The 18,020-nt window shown below is 42.1% G+C and overlaps 1 protein-coding gene across 1 annotated transcript; it reads right to left on the reverse strand.

The window, feature by feature from the left end:
- Positions 1-529: 529 nt before the first annotated feature.
- dio2 (iodothyronine deiodinase 2) lies at positions 530-9,386 on the reverse strand. Its single transcript, XM_078278102.1, has 2 exons — positions 8,896-9,386; positions 530-1,584 (listed from the first exon to the last, which is right to left on the reverse strand). Exons 1-2 carry the CDS (start codon positions 9,130-9,132, stop codon positions 994-996), a joined length of 828 nt encoding a protein of 275 aa, XP_078134228.1. The 5' UTR covers positions 9,133-9,386; the 3' UTR covers positions 530-993.
- Between the last annotated feature and the right edge of the window lie 8,634 nt (positions 9,387-18,020).

Raw genomic sequence — 18,020 nt, forward strand, 5'->3', positions numbered from 1 at the left:
TAACCACTTTACAGCACACACAAATATTTATTTTCTATCTTTTCTTTAATAGAACATTTTGCACAGAACATAGAACAATTTTTGGACAGATAATGGATCACTATAAAATAGAACTATATAAATGACTCCTGGTGTGGGAAAGTCACACACATCTAAAGTGCAACGTTAGAACCATTTCCTTCTTTTCACAAGAAGTGTCGCCCTACTTTTTCCTTGCAGGTGTTGCATATTGCAAACTTGTTATCTTCTGCACACACACGGAAGAATTTCCAAACGGCTGACATGTTGCAGGTTAATTCACGAGGTTCCCTACATGTGCGAGAATAGCGCGGACACGCTCTTCACACCGCGAGCAGGTACGCGCGACACACGACGGAAAAGTTGAGAGAAAGGAAAAAGAGACTTTGCTGTCGCGTCTGTGTGCGTGCATCCTTGAGAACTGTAACTCGTATAACTTATGTTGTCAGTTAATTGTAGCACTGACCGGCATGAAATCGGCATATGTTAGACTGACCTGCCGGTCGCCAGTCATGGCCGAGCCACGTGGCCGGCCAATTCTGGTCACCGGCCGGTCTATCGGTGCAGAAAATGTTGTCGTCTGGTGACATTTTCGCACGCAGAAAATCAAGCGAAGATAATTACCTCTTCGTCCATCGTGTTTTTTAATCCTCCGTGTCCTCCTTGGCTACTAGCAACTGTGTGGAGGAGGGGTGGGGGTGGTGCGTGGTCACGGAAGGCTTTTATCATGTGGATGCACCAACAGTTTTGTTGTCATTACTACAGAAACTACACACTATAGCTTTAACATGTGTTCATCTCAGTTTAAATGGACTGGTGTGCCAAAAGTTGGTCTGATTTTAAAGTAAAAGAAGTCGCTCCAGAATTTTGGAACTTAATTCTTTACAGCTTTTGGCAGATGATAAAAGGAAGGATCTCTTATTTCCTTATTGAAATATGGGACATGTCCTCCTCTGTACTTGTCCTTCATTTCTCCTACCGTTTACCGAAGCTCTGTTCCAGCCACTGCTGCACATCCTTCAGATTGTAAAAAAAAGGACCCTTACTGCCCAGGTAGGCAATCTTTCTCTGTTGTACTATACATACCCGTTCATTTGACACCCCATAAGCCACATTAGCATTGTTGTCCATGCAGTCAGCCACCAACTGACACTGCGGTGGCAGGGAAAAGTGCTCAATGAGTTTCCGTGCCGCTCCCAACCTCTCCTCCAGGTTCTGGTGTTTCCGGATATCGAAGGAGCAAGGGCCCATAGGAGGCGCCACCCAGCCATCAGACGGGTGAGCCTCATCAATGTACACTAACAGGAAATCAGCTACATCACTGAAGTCCTCCACCAACTGCCTGAAAGCTGGCAGGTGGTTGATGAAGGGGGGTCAGGTGGCTGAGCCAAAGTTGACCACTAGAGGGCGGTCTGAGGACTCAAAATCCAGAAGCTGACACTCATCTCCATTTGTGTTCCTGGCACCAGGTGGCATATTAGTTCCATTACAGATGCTGCTACTCCATTGGTGGCCATCAGGGACCTTCACCACTTTGGAGTTGGGTGCCTCGCAGCCAAGTTTCACCTAAGGAGATGAGAAATAGGGATTCATGTTTACTCACATAGTGCACACATCACTAAAGTGGGCTATTCCTATATCTTTGAACAGAGTCTTTTCATAATGTATACAAATATAGCACTGCTAGCTATTACATCAAAATAAAAATATTAACAATAGATTCAGCTAATTTGAAAGGAGCCGTTTGTTAGACTGTGTTCGTTTAAACGTTATATCGTATTGGTTTTTGCAAATTTCTTTTTGACATTCTGTTTTGAACTGAAGAATCAAGAAAGACCCAGAGGTATATACTTATTAAGATAGATAGAGGGGCACCCTGGTAGCTCACCTGTTAGAGTGCACCCCCATGTAATAAGGCTCAGCCCTTACTGCAGCAGCCCAGGGTTCAAATCCAACCTGTGGCCCCTTGCTGCATGTCCTACCCCTCCCCACTTTTCTGTATGCAGCTGTCCTACCCATTAAAGGCCAAAATGCCCCCGCCCAAAAATAATATAAGATAGATAGATAGATATAATAATAAAGATGTAAACTGTAAAAAGCATCAAAGAATAAAGGCAAAATATAATAATGGTAATAATTGATGAGAAGAATTGAATGAGAAAAAAACCAAAATGTGAGCTCAGACAGAATGCTTTAAAAGGGGAAATGTTCAGGTTTGTCAGGTCAATGTTTCAAAACAACAATCAACAATTGATCATGCTCTGTAGAAAAGCAGGACATGCGTATGCATAGATATAATATTGACAGTTACGGGCTGTCTAAGGAATATAATAATTATGGAAGTGCAATTGACGTTTTCTTAAAGCTAAAGACACCTGGCTGTTTTAATTATTCTGTATGTTTTTGGAGTGCACTGTAAAAAGGGTATTTCAGTAGTAGATTGATTTGCATTCAGTTTTTGTGCTTTAGTGGTGGCATACTTTTGTGGATTGTATCAACTTGCATTTACAGCCTGTTCCTTTAACGCACTATTCTTACTGTAGAAAAAGTGGGAGGGTTAAGTTCACAGGTTAAGTTTCATTTCGTATTTGACAAAGTTGGCCTACATGGACAACCCTCTTCCAACTGCTGAGGTTGTTGATAATGCTGGAGCTCTCCTCCGAAATTACCTGGTCGACGACTCAATGGAAGATATTGGTATTCTCCATTATCAAGTACCCATAAACAAACATAAAAGTCACTTTACTGTCCAAGTAAGTCCCCGTTGGTCCGGAAAATCAAATTCCAACATCGTACGACCAACATACGATCTAAGACAGACAAGAATAAATTCCTACAAAGACTCTATCAAAGGAACAAAGCCAAAGCAGCCAGATACGTACTGGACAGCCAAATCGCATCAGCATGCTTGGTGGATGCCAAGGAAGTACAGAGCATATACTCAGATATATGGGAAGGAAGAGCTAACTTTGAAGGCCTGGGGCAGTTTGGTTCCCTGCCCCTCTCTGAAAACTCAGCTTAGAGAAAAAGATAGATTACAAAGACAGTCGCGTTCTCGTATACAGGCGGCCGCCGTCTTGGGAGCTACTGTCTTTCTAAACTATCTTTTTAATAAACTGTCTGTACACTTACAATGTTCTCAATGCTTCAGTTTACATTTAGGGACCCTCATTATGCTACTGTTGAAGTGTGGTGATATTTTGAGCCTTTTTAGTGGTATAAATAGCAATTTGTTTTTACTTTCCCGTGCCCGGAACATTAGCGTTGTAAGCTAATCAGCGGTCCGCGCTAGCTTGTTTCAAGCTACAAACACATTTGATTAGCGTGAAAACATGTCCCAGAGAACGACAGATTGGGTACACATCTGTTATTAACCCCTAGGTTCGTTTTGCACTGGAATTGTCCTTTAAGTGGGACCCTGATGATCAGAAGCTTTCATGCCTATATAATACCTTCCTCTGCAATGGTGAAGCAAATGAAAAAAAGCATAAAAGGAAGTCGGACCACCCTAATTCCTAAAGGGTTGGATCCGAAGAAACTCTTGTCCGTTGACCAATGGCGCCCTGTAACTATTGGTCCAGTTATCTTGAGAATCTTCTCAGGCATACTTGCTAAGAGAATCTCTGAGGCATGCCCCATTCATGAGAGACAGAGGGGCTTTGTTGATTCCTCAGGATGCTCGAAAAATCTCTCCATCCTTAACAGTATAGTTCCCTTGAGCAAGAGAAAAGGCCACAGGCAGTTTCTTCCATCGACTTTGCGAAGGCATTTGATAGGGTAGCCCATGAACACATTCATGAAGTTCATGAGAGAAGAGGAGTTGACCTTGATCTATTGAGAAGGATTGTACGAACCCTTGACAAGTTCAGGGCTTACCAAGAAAATCACTATCAACAAGGGAGTGAAGCAGGGCGACCCGATGTCACCCATAAATGGCAACTGATCCACTTCTACTCCTTTTGGAAGATAAAGGAGACATCCTGAGAGACACTACCAGCAAGATCTCTAAAGCCCCCTTAAAACCTACCCAGAAGGTCGAACTTTTTGAAGGTATATGGGATCCCTAGAATCCTCTATGGGGCCGAGCTGGGCAAAGCCAAACAAGGCCTGCTAAATGAATGTGACAGAGATATACAGACACAAATCCAACGATGGCTCTACTTAACACCCTCAACAGCAGATGGAGTCCTATACCGTTTACTCCTTTTGAACTTCGACTCTGCCTGACCCTGTTTGTACTTTTTGCTTCCACCTTTTTTGGCCTTGTGAGTTGTGCTTTTGGGTTCCATTATCTCAGATCCCTGACAGGCTGTACCAAATACCATTTTTTGAGCTTCGAAGCTTCGATGCTTTACATCAGTGAATATTCAAAGCTTCGTTTGCGGCGGTGGCAGGGGAAAACAACATTTTCAACCGCACTTTAAGGCAGTTTTTGGAAAATGAGAGAAAATAAAAGGCAACAAATCGAGAGATGAAGTGACTGCTTTGTTATTGCAGGACAAAGTCACCTGTTGTTGCACAAAGTCCTGGGCAGTTCAGTGCTCATGTTTCGTTTTTTTACCTTCGTAGTGTTTTTACAGTAGGCCTAACATTGACGTGGACTTGAACGCTGTGTCTGATGAGTCTGATAGTTGGCTAACGTTACATGATTGTCCACAGCAGGTTGATGTCCGATTGCTTTTCTCTTAGAGTTGATTCGGACTTAACTTTATGCCGCAGGCATTCAAAACAATCGGAAATACCTTTGTTTTTACCAGACTGTCTGACGAGTGCACTGCTGTATTTATCCCATTTGTTGCTCAGCTGGGACGAGAAACAGGGGTCGGTGAAGATATTAAGCAGCATATGTTGGAGTCGCGGCTGAAAAGAGTCAAAGTCTGTGACCGTGGCAGAAAAGCAACAGGCTAACGACCAGTCACCGGCGGATATTGGTAAAATATTCGCAGCACTAGAGAAAAGCTCCACTGAGTTAAAAGGTCTGATGAAAATTTGCCACTCCATTGTTTCTAGACGAAGCTCTCCGGCCTGGTCACCAGAATGAATGAGGTTGGGCGCTGCGTCGAGAGTTTAGAGGCAGCCGAGATAGAGAGAGATAGCAAGAGAGAGGTTGACATGCTTTGGAAAAAAAATTTAAGATTTTGAAAATTGATCCCGACGCATTTATGTCCGTTTTGCAATAATGTCTGTTTTGTGGGCATCCTCAAGGGTAAGGAAGGAAGAGATACGGGGGAGCTGACTCGGGAGTTGCTGGAGACTGAGGGAAAGATTGAGATAGAGCGTGCAAACAGAACCACCGGCATCGCCAGGCAGGAGATGACCATGGGCCATTGTGGCGAGATTCTTAAGATGATCGGACCGGGACCTGGTAATAGATTGGTGGTTTTTCCCTCGTTCTCCGTGTAGTGTGAAAGTGATGTAATGTAACGTTGTACGTGGAGTGAGCACTATAGCCTTTTAGCAGTTAACCTAGGGAAAACACTCCTCTCCTTTTTCACTCCATGCTTCCACAGCAACCGAGTGGGGGGATATTGCTTAACTTAACACGACTCAACTTTAGCCATGAATAGAAAATCCCCCTTCACTTAATCGTTATGGACTTTTCATTTTCTTTTCATGTTTTTTTGGACAAGGCCAAGATAAAACAGGAATCACTGGACAGTTTAAAGGAAAGTTTTATTCCTACATTAACCTGCACCAATGTTATTCACACTGCTATATTATGCCTGTATGTACAGGACAGTGCATTTTAAAATAAACAAAATAGTTGGTAATACAAACTGAACTGACATTTTTTAACTACTGTCACATACCACATTGTTTAACACCCCATCATCAACCAACATATCATCCACACCATGACACTTGTCATGACCACAACAAGTAAATTCACAACCTGTGGGAAAACGCTGCTATGCTTTTAATTTAACATAGGCCTTACGGACGGGAGTCATGCATATCCATGAACTTATGTAAATTGGACGAGTATATTCAAGACCTAGAACACTTTACTGAACCATTTGTCGAGAATTCACCCTGCCCAACCAACTAGCACCAAAGCTGTATCCACGTTCAAATGGCAGCTTTATGGACATAATCGACTCACCACAGAAAGGGAATATTTTAATTATAAAATTGGAAACTACAGGACCCAACTGAGATTGAATGAGTGTCCAGAGCTATCTGTAATTTCCCTGAAATCCAAATCTACAATACTTTTCCTGCTAAGAAAGTCAGGAATTAAAAAAAGCTGAAAGAAATTTGTATCTACCCTTTCCCTCCTAGCTTAAACGCATTGTTTTATATCTATGCTTAAACGTCTGTCAGAGTTTAGGAGACTGAGGAACAAAAGGGTTATTGCAGACAAAATGGCACAAGTTTGACTTCAGATGGCAGGAGGTGGTAAACCAAAAACCCAGCATTAAGAACTTTCAAGACAGATGGTCTGCACTGTTCCAACAGAATGAAGTAATATTCTACAGCTATGCTTCAGAGCTACTTGGTTAAAACTGAGACTGTATACTGACCAAGACCAGTTGCATTTTCTTAAAGTCACAAATAAATACCCCTGTCATTTTTGTTCCAGATTGATGTAGAATTCCAGAGACTCATGTCTCATAGGTAGAGGGGGGTGGCACAGTTTATCCATATCATTAGACATACATTAACCTGGGCAGAGTCATACTGATGTTTCATGTGATAGGTGTGTTTTCAGCTACTCAAAAGCTACACTTTTGAACTAACATAGGTTTGTAACAGTTAAATTAATCAAGATGATGTTGAGGATATTCATTTTCGGAGAGAGTGTGTGCTGAAAGCGCTCATCTACCTGAGAGAAGGTCCAGATGACCATGGTGATGATCATGGGTAAGTTTCCACAGTAATATGTATGTCACCACAATGCCACACTTCTGCTGGTTATGGTGTGTGGTGACATTAAGTGAAGAAATAGTCCAGCACATTATACACACATATTGTCTCATCGACCAAACAACCTTTTCCTAAATCTATATTCTTATCCCTTTTAGCATTATTCAGTGAATCATAGTCGTGGCTATGTTGCCATATTCTACAGTCCTTGCAAAAACCTTTAATAAATCAGTGATAGATTTTATTCTTCTGATGAGATGAAGATGAGGCATCGGAATAGTGAGTGAGGTTTCACAGAGTAGGAGTAGGGCAAGGACATTTTTGTCCTATGGTTAATTCATAGTTACTGCACAACAGTGAAAGGTTATGCATTGATGTTTGTGTCTGATATCCTTCTACAGGGCTCTAGACCAGGACTTCTGGAGTAGGAACTTGAGCAGCTCACTATGGCGGTGTGGGTGCACAAAACTGCAGGAGCTACCTAAAACATCAGCATCGGACATGGAAGTGTTGAATAAACTGACCTCAGATGCCTCAGCTTGTGCCCTACTACTAGGTTTGTATATGTACTAAACCTAGCTTACACAAACCCCTTCGGTTCACCTATGAAGTTCTCCAAAAAATCATCATGCAGCTTAAGCAACGCAAGATGCCTCCTGAAGTCCAAAACCTGTATGGCAAACATAAAAGCTCACTGTAAGGACTCACTATGATGTATTGAATTCATTTCAAAGATTACTATGTCCAGTAATACTGGACAAAAAATGTAATTTACCTCCACTAAAAGTGTTGTTTTTGCCACTGACAGTGTCTGACCACATTATGGAAAGCATCCCTACAGAGATGGACCTTTTTGTTTAGCACGACACTGTGAAAAATCACTATTGCCAAAACCCACCAGACTCCCTTAAAATATTTTTTTTATCATCATAAAATCCACATGTTCGTCTTTCCACTGTTCTAACAATCACGACTCTGGTTTGGTTTAAATAAACCCTTAATTCACCCATTTATGTGTGAACATATGCTGGCTCTATACACGCTAAAAGTATTGTTTAAAATGTTTATTAAAATGGAGTCTGGTGGGTTTGGTGATGGTGATTTCGGGGCTGTTTCATGTATAAAAAAAATAAATAATAATAATCATACTCTTTCACAAAAAAGGTCTATATCTGTAGGAATCCTTTCCATAATGTTGTCAGACACTTAGAATACTAATCTGAGCCTGTCAGTGGCAAAGAGATTGCCAAACACCATGAACTAATTATAATCTGTTTGTAGCAGTCCTGCCTGAACAGGTGGCACACAGGTGAGACACATGAGCAGGCTCTACATGGAGGTGTGATAAGGAACAGCTGAAAGGCTGTGCCATGTCATTAATTATGTGCGATTACATAACCGCAAATATTGTGCGATTTGAGTAAACAAAAGGTGTGCATGACAATCTAGTGTGCACTGCAGTCTCCACGTTGTAACACCTTTCACTTTACGGACAGTATTAACCATCATGTCTCAAAAAGCCTGTTTTATAGTTCTCTTTTATTAACCCACTTCACATCGTCTTTGCTATCTCTTTTTCCTCTCGCTTTTTTCCTGACAATGTATCGTAGATGAACCCGAGCAAGAAGACATTATCGTTTTTAAACAGTGGGTTATAAATCAAAGGCCTACAATGTCTGGTAGTCTTCTCTTTTCGCTGTGCACGCCCCCGCGAGTGTCATGCACTTCTGACAGAAGTCCACATAGTAGTAGCGACATGTGCAGCACAGCTGCTGGCAATAATTATTGTAGTTTGTCGTTTATTTTGTCTCATGATGTCATCAGAAAATCATGCTTATTTAATGTAACTAGCCTATTTAATTAATATCTGCAGCTCAGCAGCTTGGTAAAGGTCAACATAAAGATATTTAAAGTTACAAGTTGTTTACAGTTTAGTGGATTGATGACAATGCAGCAATGGGTGGTTCGATTCAAAGCACTGGGATCCTTGAACAACGACAGAGACTTTACCTGCTTGTAGGCGTCCAGCAGGAAGCTGTTCCACACGGAGCGCAGCCCCGCGGAGGTGAGCATGCGGCGCCACTCTCTGGAGCCGGAGCCGGCAGCGGCGGACCTGGAGCAGCTGAGCAGCGACACCGCGCGCTTCAGCAGCACCACGGAGTCGTACAGGGCAAGGAACAGACAGTTTGAAAAGAACCCAGGTAGTATCTGAAGGGTCACGAGCAGATCCTCACTCGCCATTCCCATTTTGTCTTGATGCGTTAATACGACCGCAGGCAAACTATTTCAGACTGGCCTCCATGTCTCGCAGCGCTGTATCCCGGCTCTCACAGCGCTGTATCCCGGCTCTCACAGCGCTGGATCCCGGCTCTCACAGCGCTGGATCCCGGCTCTCACAGCGCTAGATCCCGGCTCTCAGACTGTGTGGCTGCCAGCTGGATCCTGTCTGTTGTGTTACATTCAGGTGTTCAGCGGTGTGCGCACCTTCACGAGGTGGCTGGAGCTCGATCACTCTTCTTAAAAGGAAGTACATAGTTAATATTAAGCCTCACGGCTTATCTTGGTAGGAAGATTGTGACGTCAGCTGTGTTGAATCCCCTCTGTCCCCTCCTCCCTCAGGACTGCACTGTGTGTGTGTGTGTGTGTGTGTGTGTGTGTTTAACTATATTTGTGGGGTCCAAAAACCGGGAATACAGTATACTTGTGGGGTCCGGACAGCTTTGTGGGGCCAAAATGCTGGACCCCACACCTTTAAAGGGCTGTTTGAGGATTAAGACTTGGTTGTAGGATTAGGGATATAATTAGGTTAGGTTAAGGTTATAAAAAAATAATATAAAAACTTATATCATATGTATAGGCTAGGCCTACTGCTAATTTTGAAGAAAGAATACTGCTTTCTGGATTATGTTTTGCCATGGTAATATGGAAACTGTTTTAATAAACAAATCCATTAAGTAACCCAACGGTCCAGGTAGAGTCTAAAGATACTATGTTACACAGGCTCTGTATTCTGCAGACCACTCTACCTCAGTATCCTTTTAGTCTCCTCACTCGCCCCTCCCCTCCATGAAGTACAGCTGAGCTGACAGTGTGTACAAACTATATCCCAACATAGGGCCTACTGCACAGCAAACTCCAAAAACTAGCGATGAAAAAAGTAGGCTTATCTAAATATCTGTGTGAATGCATGCATATAAACTAAAATGTTATTTATATAGTGCAACCAATGTAAATGATATATTATTAGCAATACATGCATAATCCAAATGTCTGTTAAAACAAGGAGCTCGACGCACCAGGATCGGTTTTCTAGATGACAGTGTGTGTTTATTTTAAAACAACCACAAGTAGATTAAGTGTTCATAAACCGCATAATGGCCAAAAAAAGGCCTAAGTGCCACAAAGTAACAGACTATGCAAAATCTTTCTTTTCTGACAGTATGTGACAAATTCTGAAAAAGTTACAGACTATTTGTTTCTTTATAATCACATAAATCACAATCATACTAGGCTAAATATAGGCTACCATCTAGGCCTGCACGGCGGCACGAACAAGACGCAGAGGTGTAAGACACCGTGTCTCTATCTTATGATGATTTCGGTACACCAAACGTAGATTTGCGCTCTTGGAGTTCGGCTGATAAACTCTGCCATGAGACCCTGAATATCCAGGGGTCTCATTTACACTCACCTAAAGGATTATTAGGAACACCTACTAATACCGTATTTGACCCCCTTTCACCTTCAGAACTGCCTTAATTCTTCGTGGCATTGGTTCAACAAGGTGCTGGAAGCATTCTTTAGAAATGTTGGCCCATATTGATAGGATAGCATCTTGCAGTTGATGGAGATTTGTGGGATGCACATCCAGGGCAGGAAGCTCCCGTTCCACCACATCCCAAAGATGTTCTATTGGGTTGAGATCTGGTGACTGTGGGGGTCATTTTAGTACAGTGAACTCATTGTCATGTTCAAGAAACCAATTTGAAATGTTTCAAGCTTTGTGACATGGTGCATCATCTTGCTGGAAGTAGCCATCAGAGGATGGGTACATGGTGGTCATAAAGGGATGGACATGGTCAGGAACAGTGCTCAGGTAGGCTGTGGCATTTAAACAATGCCCAGTTGGTACTAAGGGGCCTAAAAGGTGCCAAAAAACATCCCCCACACCATTACACCACCACCACCACCAGCCTGCACAGTGACAGGCATGGCATGTCAAGGCATGACGGATCCATGTTCTCATTCTGTTTATGCCAAATTCTGACTCTACCATCTGAATGTCTCAACACAAATCGAGACTCATCAGACCAGGCAACATTTTTCCAGTCTTCAACTGTCCAATTTTGGTGAGCTTATGCAAATTGTAGCCTCATTTTCATATTTTTAGTGGAGATGAGTGGTACCCAGTGGGGTCTTCTGCTGGTGTAGCCCATCCGCCTCAAGGTTGTGCGTGTTGTGACTTCACAAATGCTTTGCTGCATACCTCGGTTGTAACAAGTGGTTATTTGAGTCAAAGTTGATCTTCTATCAGCTGGATCGGCCCATTCTCCTCTGACCTCTAGCATCAACAAGGCATTTTTGCCCACAGGACTGCCACATACTGGATGTTTTTCCTTTTTCAGACCATTCTTTGTAATCCCTAGAAATGGTTGTGCGTGATAATCCCAGTAACTGAGCAGATTGTGAAATACTCAGACCAGCCTGTCTGGCACCAACAACCATGCCACGCTCAAAGTTGCTTAAATCACCTTTCTTTCCCATTCTGACATTCAGTTTGGGGTTCAGGAAATTGTCTAGACCTGGACCACACCCCTAAATTCATTGAAGCAGCTGCCATGTGATTGGTTGATTAGATAATTTCATTAACATGAAATTTAACAGGTGTTCCTAATAATCATTTAGGTGAGTGTATAAAACTGTGCGTAGGAGCCTTACTAAAAGTGTACGTACACCAAAAAGAGATCTGATTTATAAAACCGTGCGTAAGCAATGTTCCCTTTATAAATCACAGATTACGGATAAGTGTGTGTAAGTGAATCAGCCCTGTACACGCCCATTTTTAACCATAAATAGTCAATGCAAAGCACCTCATGAATGCTGATCAGTATGTTAATTACCCTGGCAGTTGTTCTTTACACCGAATCATGACGACTGGCGAAGAAAAAGCAAAAAACTACTCAGATGCTCAGGAATTCAGTCCCTCCAGAAAAACACGATTATGCGATCGCATAATTCAATGCATAATCAGCCAAAGTCCACATATTTATGCGGGGGCCGCAATTTTTCAAATACGCCGCACTTTCGCCGCTTAAATTGACAATTTGCACGCAAAAAATGCATGGCTTGCATGATTTCATAATCCCCGCATTTTCATTGCAAAAAAAGTCACAGAAAGTTAGCAGAAAGTTGAAAAATGTTGCATTTACTTCACACAAGAGCAGCCATTTTCCCCTGTTGCCATGGGAATGTTATGAAGTGACGTAATTACGCGACGTGAACATCATCGAAAAGCTGCAAACCCCGCGATGAAGCCATGATGAAGCCCGCAAATCGGTCTCATTTGCCAACAAAAATAAGTGCAAAAAACTGCGCAAAGCAGTTTCCCGGTGTGTTACACAACAGTGGGGGCAAATTATTTTGCACTCCGTGCAACTGCATGTTGGACCACAGGTGGAAGTCAATGCTGGACAACCACTTTGCCACTGCCAAACATGAGGATGGTTAAAGCAGCAGCAGCAGAAGCAGCCAAGAAGCAGCTCACCTACACCGAGGCGTCAACTTCCAAAACAGTTGCTAGGGCTGAAAGAATCAAGGTCAGTAGCCTACAAGATTAAAGCTTGTAAAATTCTGAAAAGGTTTATAGTTAAATTGAAAACAGAATGAAACCGAGAGAGGTGAGTGTGAATGAGATTTCCAGATATGTTGTGCGTGTATGTAAGTTAACGTTGGGGTTAGATAGCCAAACAGTAGTGTAATTTCCCATGCAAGATGATTGATTTTGCCATGAAAGAATTATGTTTTATTTGCAGAAACACTACTGTTCTGTGAAAGGCTTACTGTAAATGATTCAGTTTTATACTGCAGTTTTCTGTAGGTTACACTGGACTTTGTGTGTGTGTCTATAATACAGCCCAATACAAAAGTATTTTTCTGTTTGTATATTTGTGAAACCTGGGTTGCCACCTGCACTGCCATCAACATCCCACTGTCTAAGAGTGACCACCCTGCACTGAGGAAATTTCTGAATGAGAAAGTCATCAATGGCGGCGCCATTCCAGGGTTTCACCAGCTTCAAGATATGTACTTGGGAGCAGTATATGAGAGGGAAAAAGAGGAGCTGAAGACACTTCTTGCAGGAAAACCTCTTGCTGTGATATTCGATGAGACTCCAGATGTCGAGGGGAGATGTGTCCTGAATATCCTCCTTGCACCACTTGAGAAGGATCATTCTGGGAGGATCTTGGCCTACCTTGCAGACACTGTTTTCCTTGAGCAGTGCAATCATTCCACTGTATCCGTGGCTGTTGTAAGGTGCCTACACGAATACAGCATTAACAACGAGGATGTGATTGTGTTCGACACTGATAATGCAGCCTACATGAAGAAGGCATTCACAGCAGCTCTGCAGTCGTTGTTCCCCAACTTACTACACATCACGTGCATGGCACACATAATGAATCTCATTGGCAATGCCTTCCGCAAACCTTTTGTTCAGTTGAACAGCTTCATGCTGAGTTTCTCCCAGATGTTCTTCAATGCTGGATCACGCAAGAGAAGATACCTCTGCTTCATGACAAACAAGCTGCCAAGAAAAAAGGCGGTCATGCCTCCAAACCCATGTGCAACACGCTGGAACTCCTGGTTCTCTGCAGTGCAGTACCACGCACAGCACTTTGGACTGTACAAGGAGTTCATAGAGATGGAAATCGAGTTTAAAAACTTCCTTCACATAATTCCTCAATACTTCCTTTTCTTCATCAGTTAACCCCCTTTGCACATACAAACATGAATAGTTTAGTAAGATCAAAGTAAAAAATGTAATTGCATTGAACATAAATATTGTATATTTGACCTAATTCCTTTCTTTCTATTTGTGTTTTTTTATTTATAGGTGTGTACCAGAAGCTCCACAGTCTGTGGAGAGACTCCACGAGATGCTTCAAGACCCAGACCTAGCTCAGTCCCTGAATGTCCAGATCAACATCATGGCTGACGAGTGCATACGCTTCCTAAGTCTTCTCAATATCTTCCAGAGCAGACGTCCTCTGACCACAAAGATCTTCACTTATCTGGAGGATCTGCAGGTGCTTTGCTGCCAACAAAGAGACACACACCACGAAGACACAGATCCTCTGCACAGTTGGTCAGGCATATGAAAACGCTGAAGAAAAGCTCACCAAGTACATGACACATGGGCAGCCAGCCATTGAGTTTCTCCAGGAGGTCAGGGTGTTTGACCCTCGCCACATCGCATTCCTAGATGACTCCGTAGCAAGCTACAAGGCCATTCCAGGTTTCACTGAAGTGCAGAGTGATGAATTTGATTCTTACTTCAAGACTCTTGGTCCAGCAGCACTCAGAGCTGCACCATCCAGCGTGGTGGATTTAGATGTGTTTTAGGATGGCCTACAGGAGAGACATCCTGTGCTGAGTTCCTTGGCCAAAACGGTACAAAGATGCTGTCTCAAACTCAGCTGATGCTGAACGCAGCAACAGCATCTGAAGAAGAAGAAGATCAACTACCAACCAAAACCTCAAAGCATTGGTCTTCCGTTACCACAACCAACGAGTCCGCAGTGGAGCATTTGAGAGGGAGGAGATGGTGGAGGGGGAGGAGATGGACGTTGAGGGGATGGAGGATGAGGATGGCGAATGATTGGCCATGTTAGAGGCTACGCAGTTATAGTTTTCATTTTCACAGTGGACTGTTGTAGTTTCATTCAGGAGTTGATGCAACTTTACAGTTGTAAGATTGCACTTTTTTGTTACCAGTGGGTTAAATCATACTAGTTTCAAAAACCTTACAGTTGTAAGTATATTAGTAGTATGTAAATTTACATTACAGTAAGAGATTGCACTTTGTGCATTGGAAGCACTTATTTTAACAGAAGATGTCTGTTTTGTATAGCTACCTCTGTAAAACAGGAAGCACACATTTTATTTTTTTATATTTTATTTATTCATTTTTACAGAAGTTGTAGTATATTCCTTTTGTAAAGCTACAGAACTTGTTTGACTCATCAATGTTTTGTATGTTTGAGCCATGTGTTTATTAAGAAAACAAGATGAGAACTTAAATATTCCCAGCACTTTCTGTGATGTAGTATGCTTGCTTATCATAGGAAGTAATAAGAAATGACTCTTTACATTAAGGTAGTAGCCTAGTGAGAACAGGGTGTTGGAGTAGGTCCCGCAGTTTTTGCAAGTTCCCGTAATTTGATCGCATAAAATTGCATTTTTTAGGAAAATGTGCCGCATATGTGGACCCGCAAAATGTGGACCCAATTTAGTACATAGATCCAAGAGCACAGCTTTAGGGAATTTAAATCAGCATATTAGCCAGTCATTGTCATGGTCCCTGAAGCCTCTTTCTCGCCTGTTTCTTCCATTGGTGTAGTCCTCCTACAGTGCCAGCAGTGCCATCATGAGTGTTATGTTTGGAATATGGAATGAACATTTTTCAGCATCATTTCTCAGTTTTTGTCTCAAATGTTGCATCATGAAATCCGGAACTATACTCCTTTTTTTCATAAGTCTGCTTATTTAGTATTTTAAAAGGAGGTTTCACAGCAGACACTGCACTCGTTCCATTAGAGAATATATTTTCAGTTGCCCCCCCCCCCCGTCCACTCAGTTCCACTTTAAATAATACGCTGTGCAGTATTGTCCTAAAGCAATGTCCCCATATTGTTTGTACAGTAGAATAGAATGCCTTTATTATCATTGTATCATTAAAAACGTACAATGAAATTCAGAGTGCTACTCCTGTAAGGTGTCGTTAAACAGAAAAAAAAAATTCTGATAAATAAATGAAGTAGTAAAAACTGCATTTAGAAAATTACACATTGATTAGAATATTGCATATTGGTTTCAAAACATTCAACTTGTGGGTTTTTGTCCGTTTAAAGTTCTGATAGCTTTGGGAAAGAAGCTGTGTTTGAGTCTGTTAGTCCCGGTTTGAGTGATCTGTAGCGCTTCCCAGAGGGAAGCAACTCAAATAGATGGTATCCTGGGTGAGTACAGTCTTTTGGTAACCCGGTAACCTAGGGTTAGGGTTACACACACACACACACACACACACACACACACCTAACCACATTACAAAATGAAAGACCACAAATTTCAATATAGTGTATTTAAAGGCAGGTACACCACTAAAGCAATACATAACCTTTAGCATTTCAGCATGGAGTCAACAAAATTACAGTATGGGATAACATACATTTGGTCGTCAGTGTCATTTGAAAATTGCGTATCATACGGTCTATAGTTTATCATGTCATCTACACAGATAAGTGTGAAGACATTGTTCTTCTCAATACTGAATGCATTTAAGTGATCATCAAAATACAGTCAGGTCCATAAATATTGGGACATTGACACAATTCTAATCTTTTTGGCTCTATACACCACCACAATGGAGTTGAAATGAAATGAACAAGATGTGCTTTAACTGACGTTCAGCTTTAATTTGAGGGTATTTACATCCAAATCAGGTGAACGGTGTAGGAATTACAACAGTTTGTATATGTGCCTCCCACTTTTTAAGGGACCAAAAGTAATGGGACAACAATTGGGATTAACAATCATAAATCAAACTTTCACTTTTTAATACTTGGTTGCAAATCCTTTGCATTCAATTACAGCCTGAAGTCTGGAACGCATAGACATCACCAGACGCTGGGTTTCATCCCTGGTGATGCTCTGCCAGGCCTCTACTGCAACTGTCTTCAGTTCCTGCTTGTTCTTGGGGCATTTTCCCTTCAGTTTTGTTTTCAGCAAGTGAAATGCATGCTCAATCGGATTCAGGTCAGGTGATTGACTTGGCCATTGCATAACATTCCACTTCTTTCCCTTAAAAAGACTCTTTGGTTGCTTTCGCAGTATGCTTCGGGTCATTGTCCATCTGCACTGTGAAGCGCCGTCCAATGAGTTCTGAAGCATTTGGCTGAATATGAGCAGATAATATTGCCCGAAACACTTCAGAATTCATCCTGCTGCTTTTGTCAGCAGTCACATCATCAATAAATACAAGAGAACCAGTTCCATTGGCAGCCATACATGCCCACGCCATGACACTACCACCACCATACTTCACTGATGAGGTGGTATGCTTTGGATCATGAGCAGTTCCTTTCCTTCTCCATACTCTTCTCATCACTCTGGTACAAGTTGATCTTTGTCTCATCTGTCCATAGGATGTTGTTCCAGAAATGTGAAGGCTTTTTTAGATGTTGTTTGGCAAACTCTAATCTGGCCATCCTGTTTTTGAGGCTCACATCTTGTAGTGAACCCTCTGTATTCACTCTGGTGAAGTCTTCTCTTGATTGTTGACTTTGACACACATACACCTACCTCCTGGAGAATGTTCTTGATCTGGCCAACTGTTGTGAAGGGTGTTTTTCTTCACCAGGGAAAGTATTCTTCGGTCATCCACCACAGTTGTTTTCCGTGGTCTTCCGGGTCTTTTTGGTGTTGCTGAGCTCACCGGTGCGTTCTTTCTTTTTTAAGAATGTTCCAAACAGTTGATTTGGCCACACCTAATGTTTTTGCTATCTCTCTGATGGGTTTGTTTAGATTTTTCAGCCTAATGATGGCTTGCTTCACTGATAGTGACAGCTCTTTGGATCTCATATTGAGAGTTGACAGCAACAGATTCCAAATGCAAATAGCACACTTGAAATGAACTCTGGACCTTTTATCTGCTCCTTGTAAATGGGATAATGAGGGAATAACACCTGGTCATGGAACAGCTGAGCAGCCAATTGTCCCATTACTTTTGGTCCCTTAAAAAGTGGGAGGCACATATACAAACTGTTGTAATTCCTACACTGTTCACCTGATTTGGATGTAAATACCCTCAAATTAAAGCTGAAAGTCTGCAGTTAAAGCACATCTTGTTCGTTTCATTT

Source organism: Sander vitreus, chromosome 20, assembly GCF_031162955.1.
Source record: "Sander vitreus isolate 19-12246 chromosome 20, sanVit1, whole genome shotgun sequence".
In the NCBI taxonomy this organism is placed as follows: domain Eukaryota; kingdom Metazoa; phylum Chordata; class Actinopteri; order Perciformes; family Percidae; genus Sander; species Sander vitreus.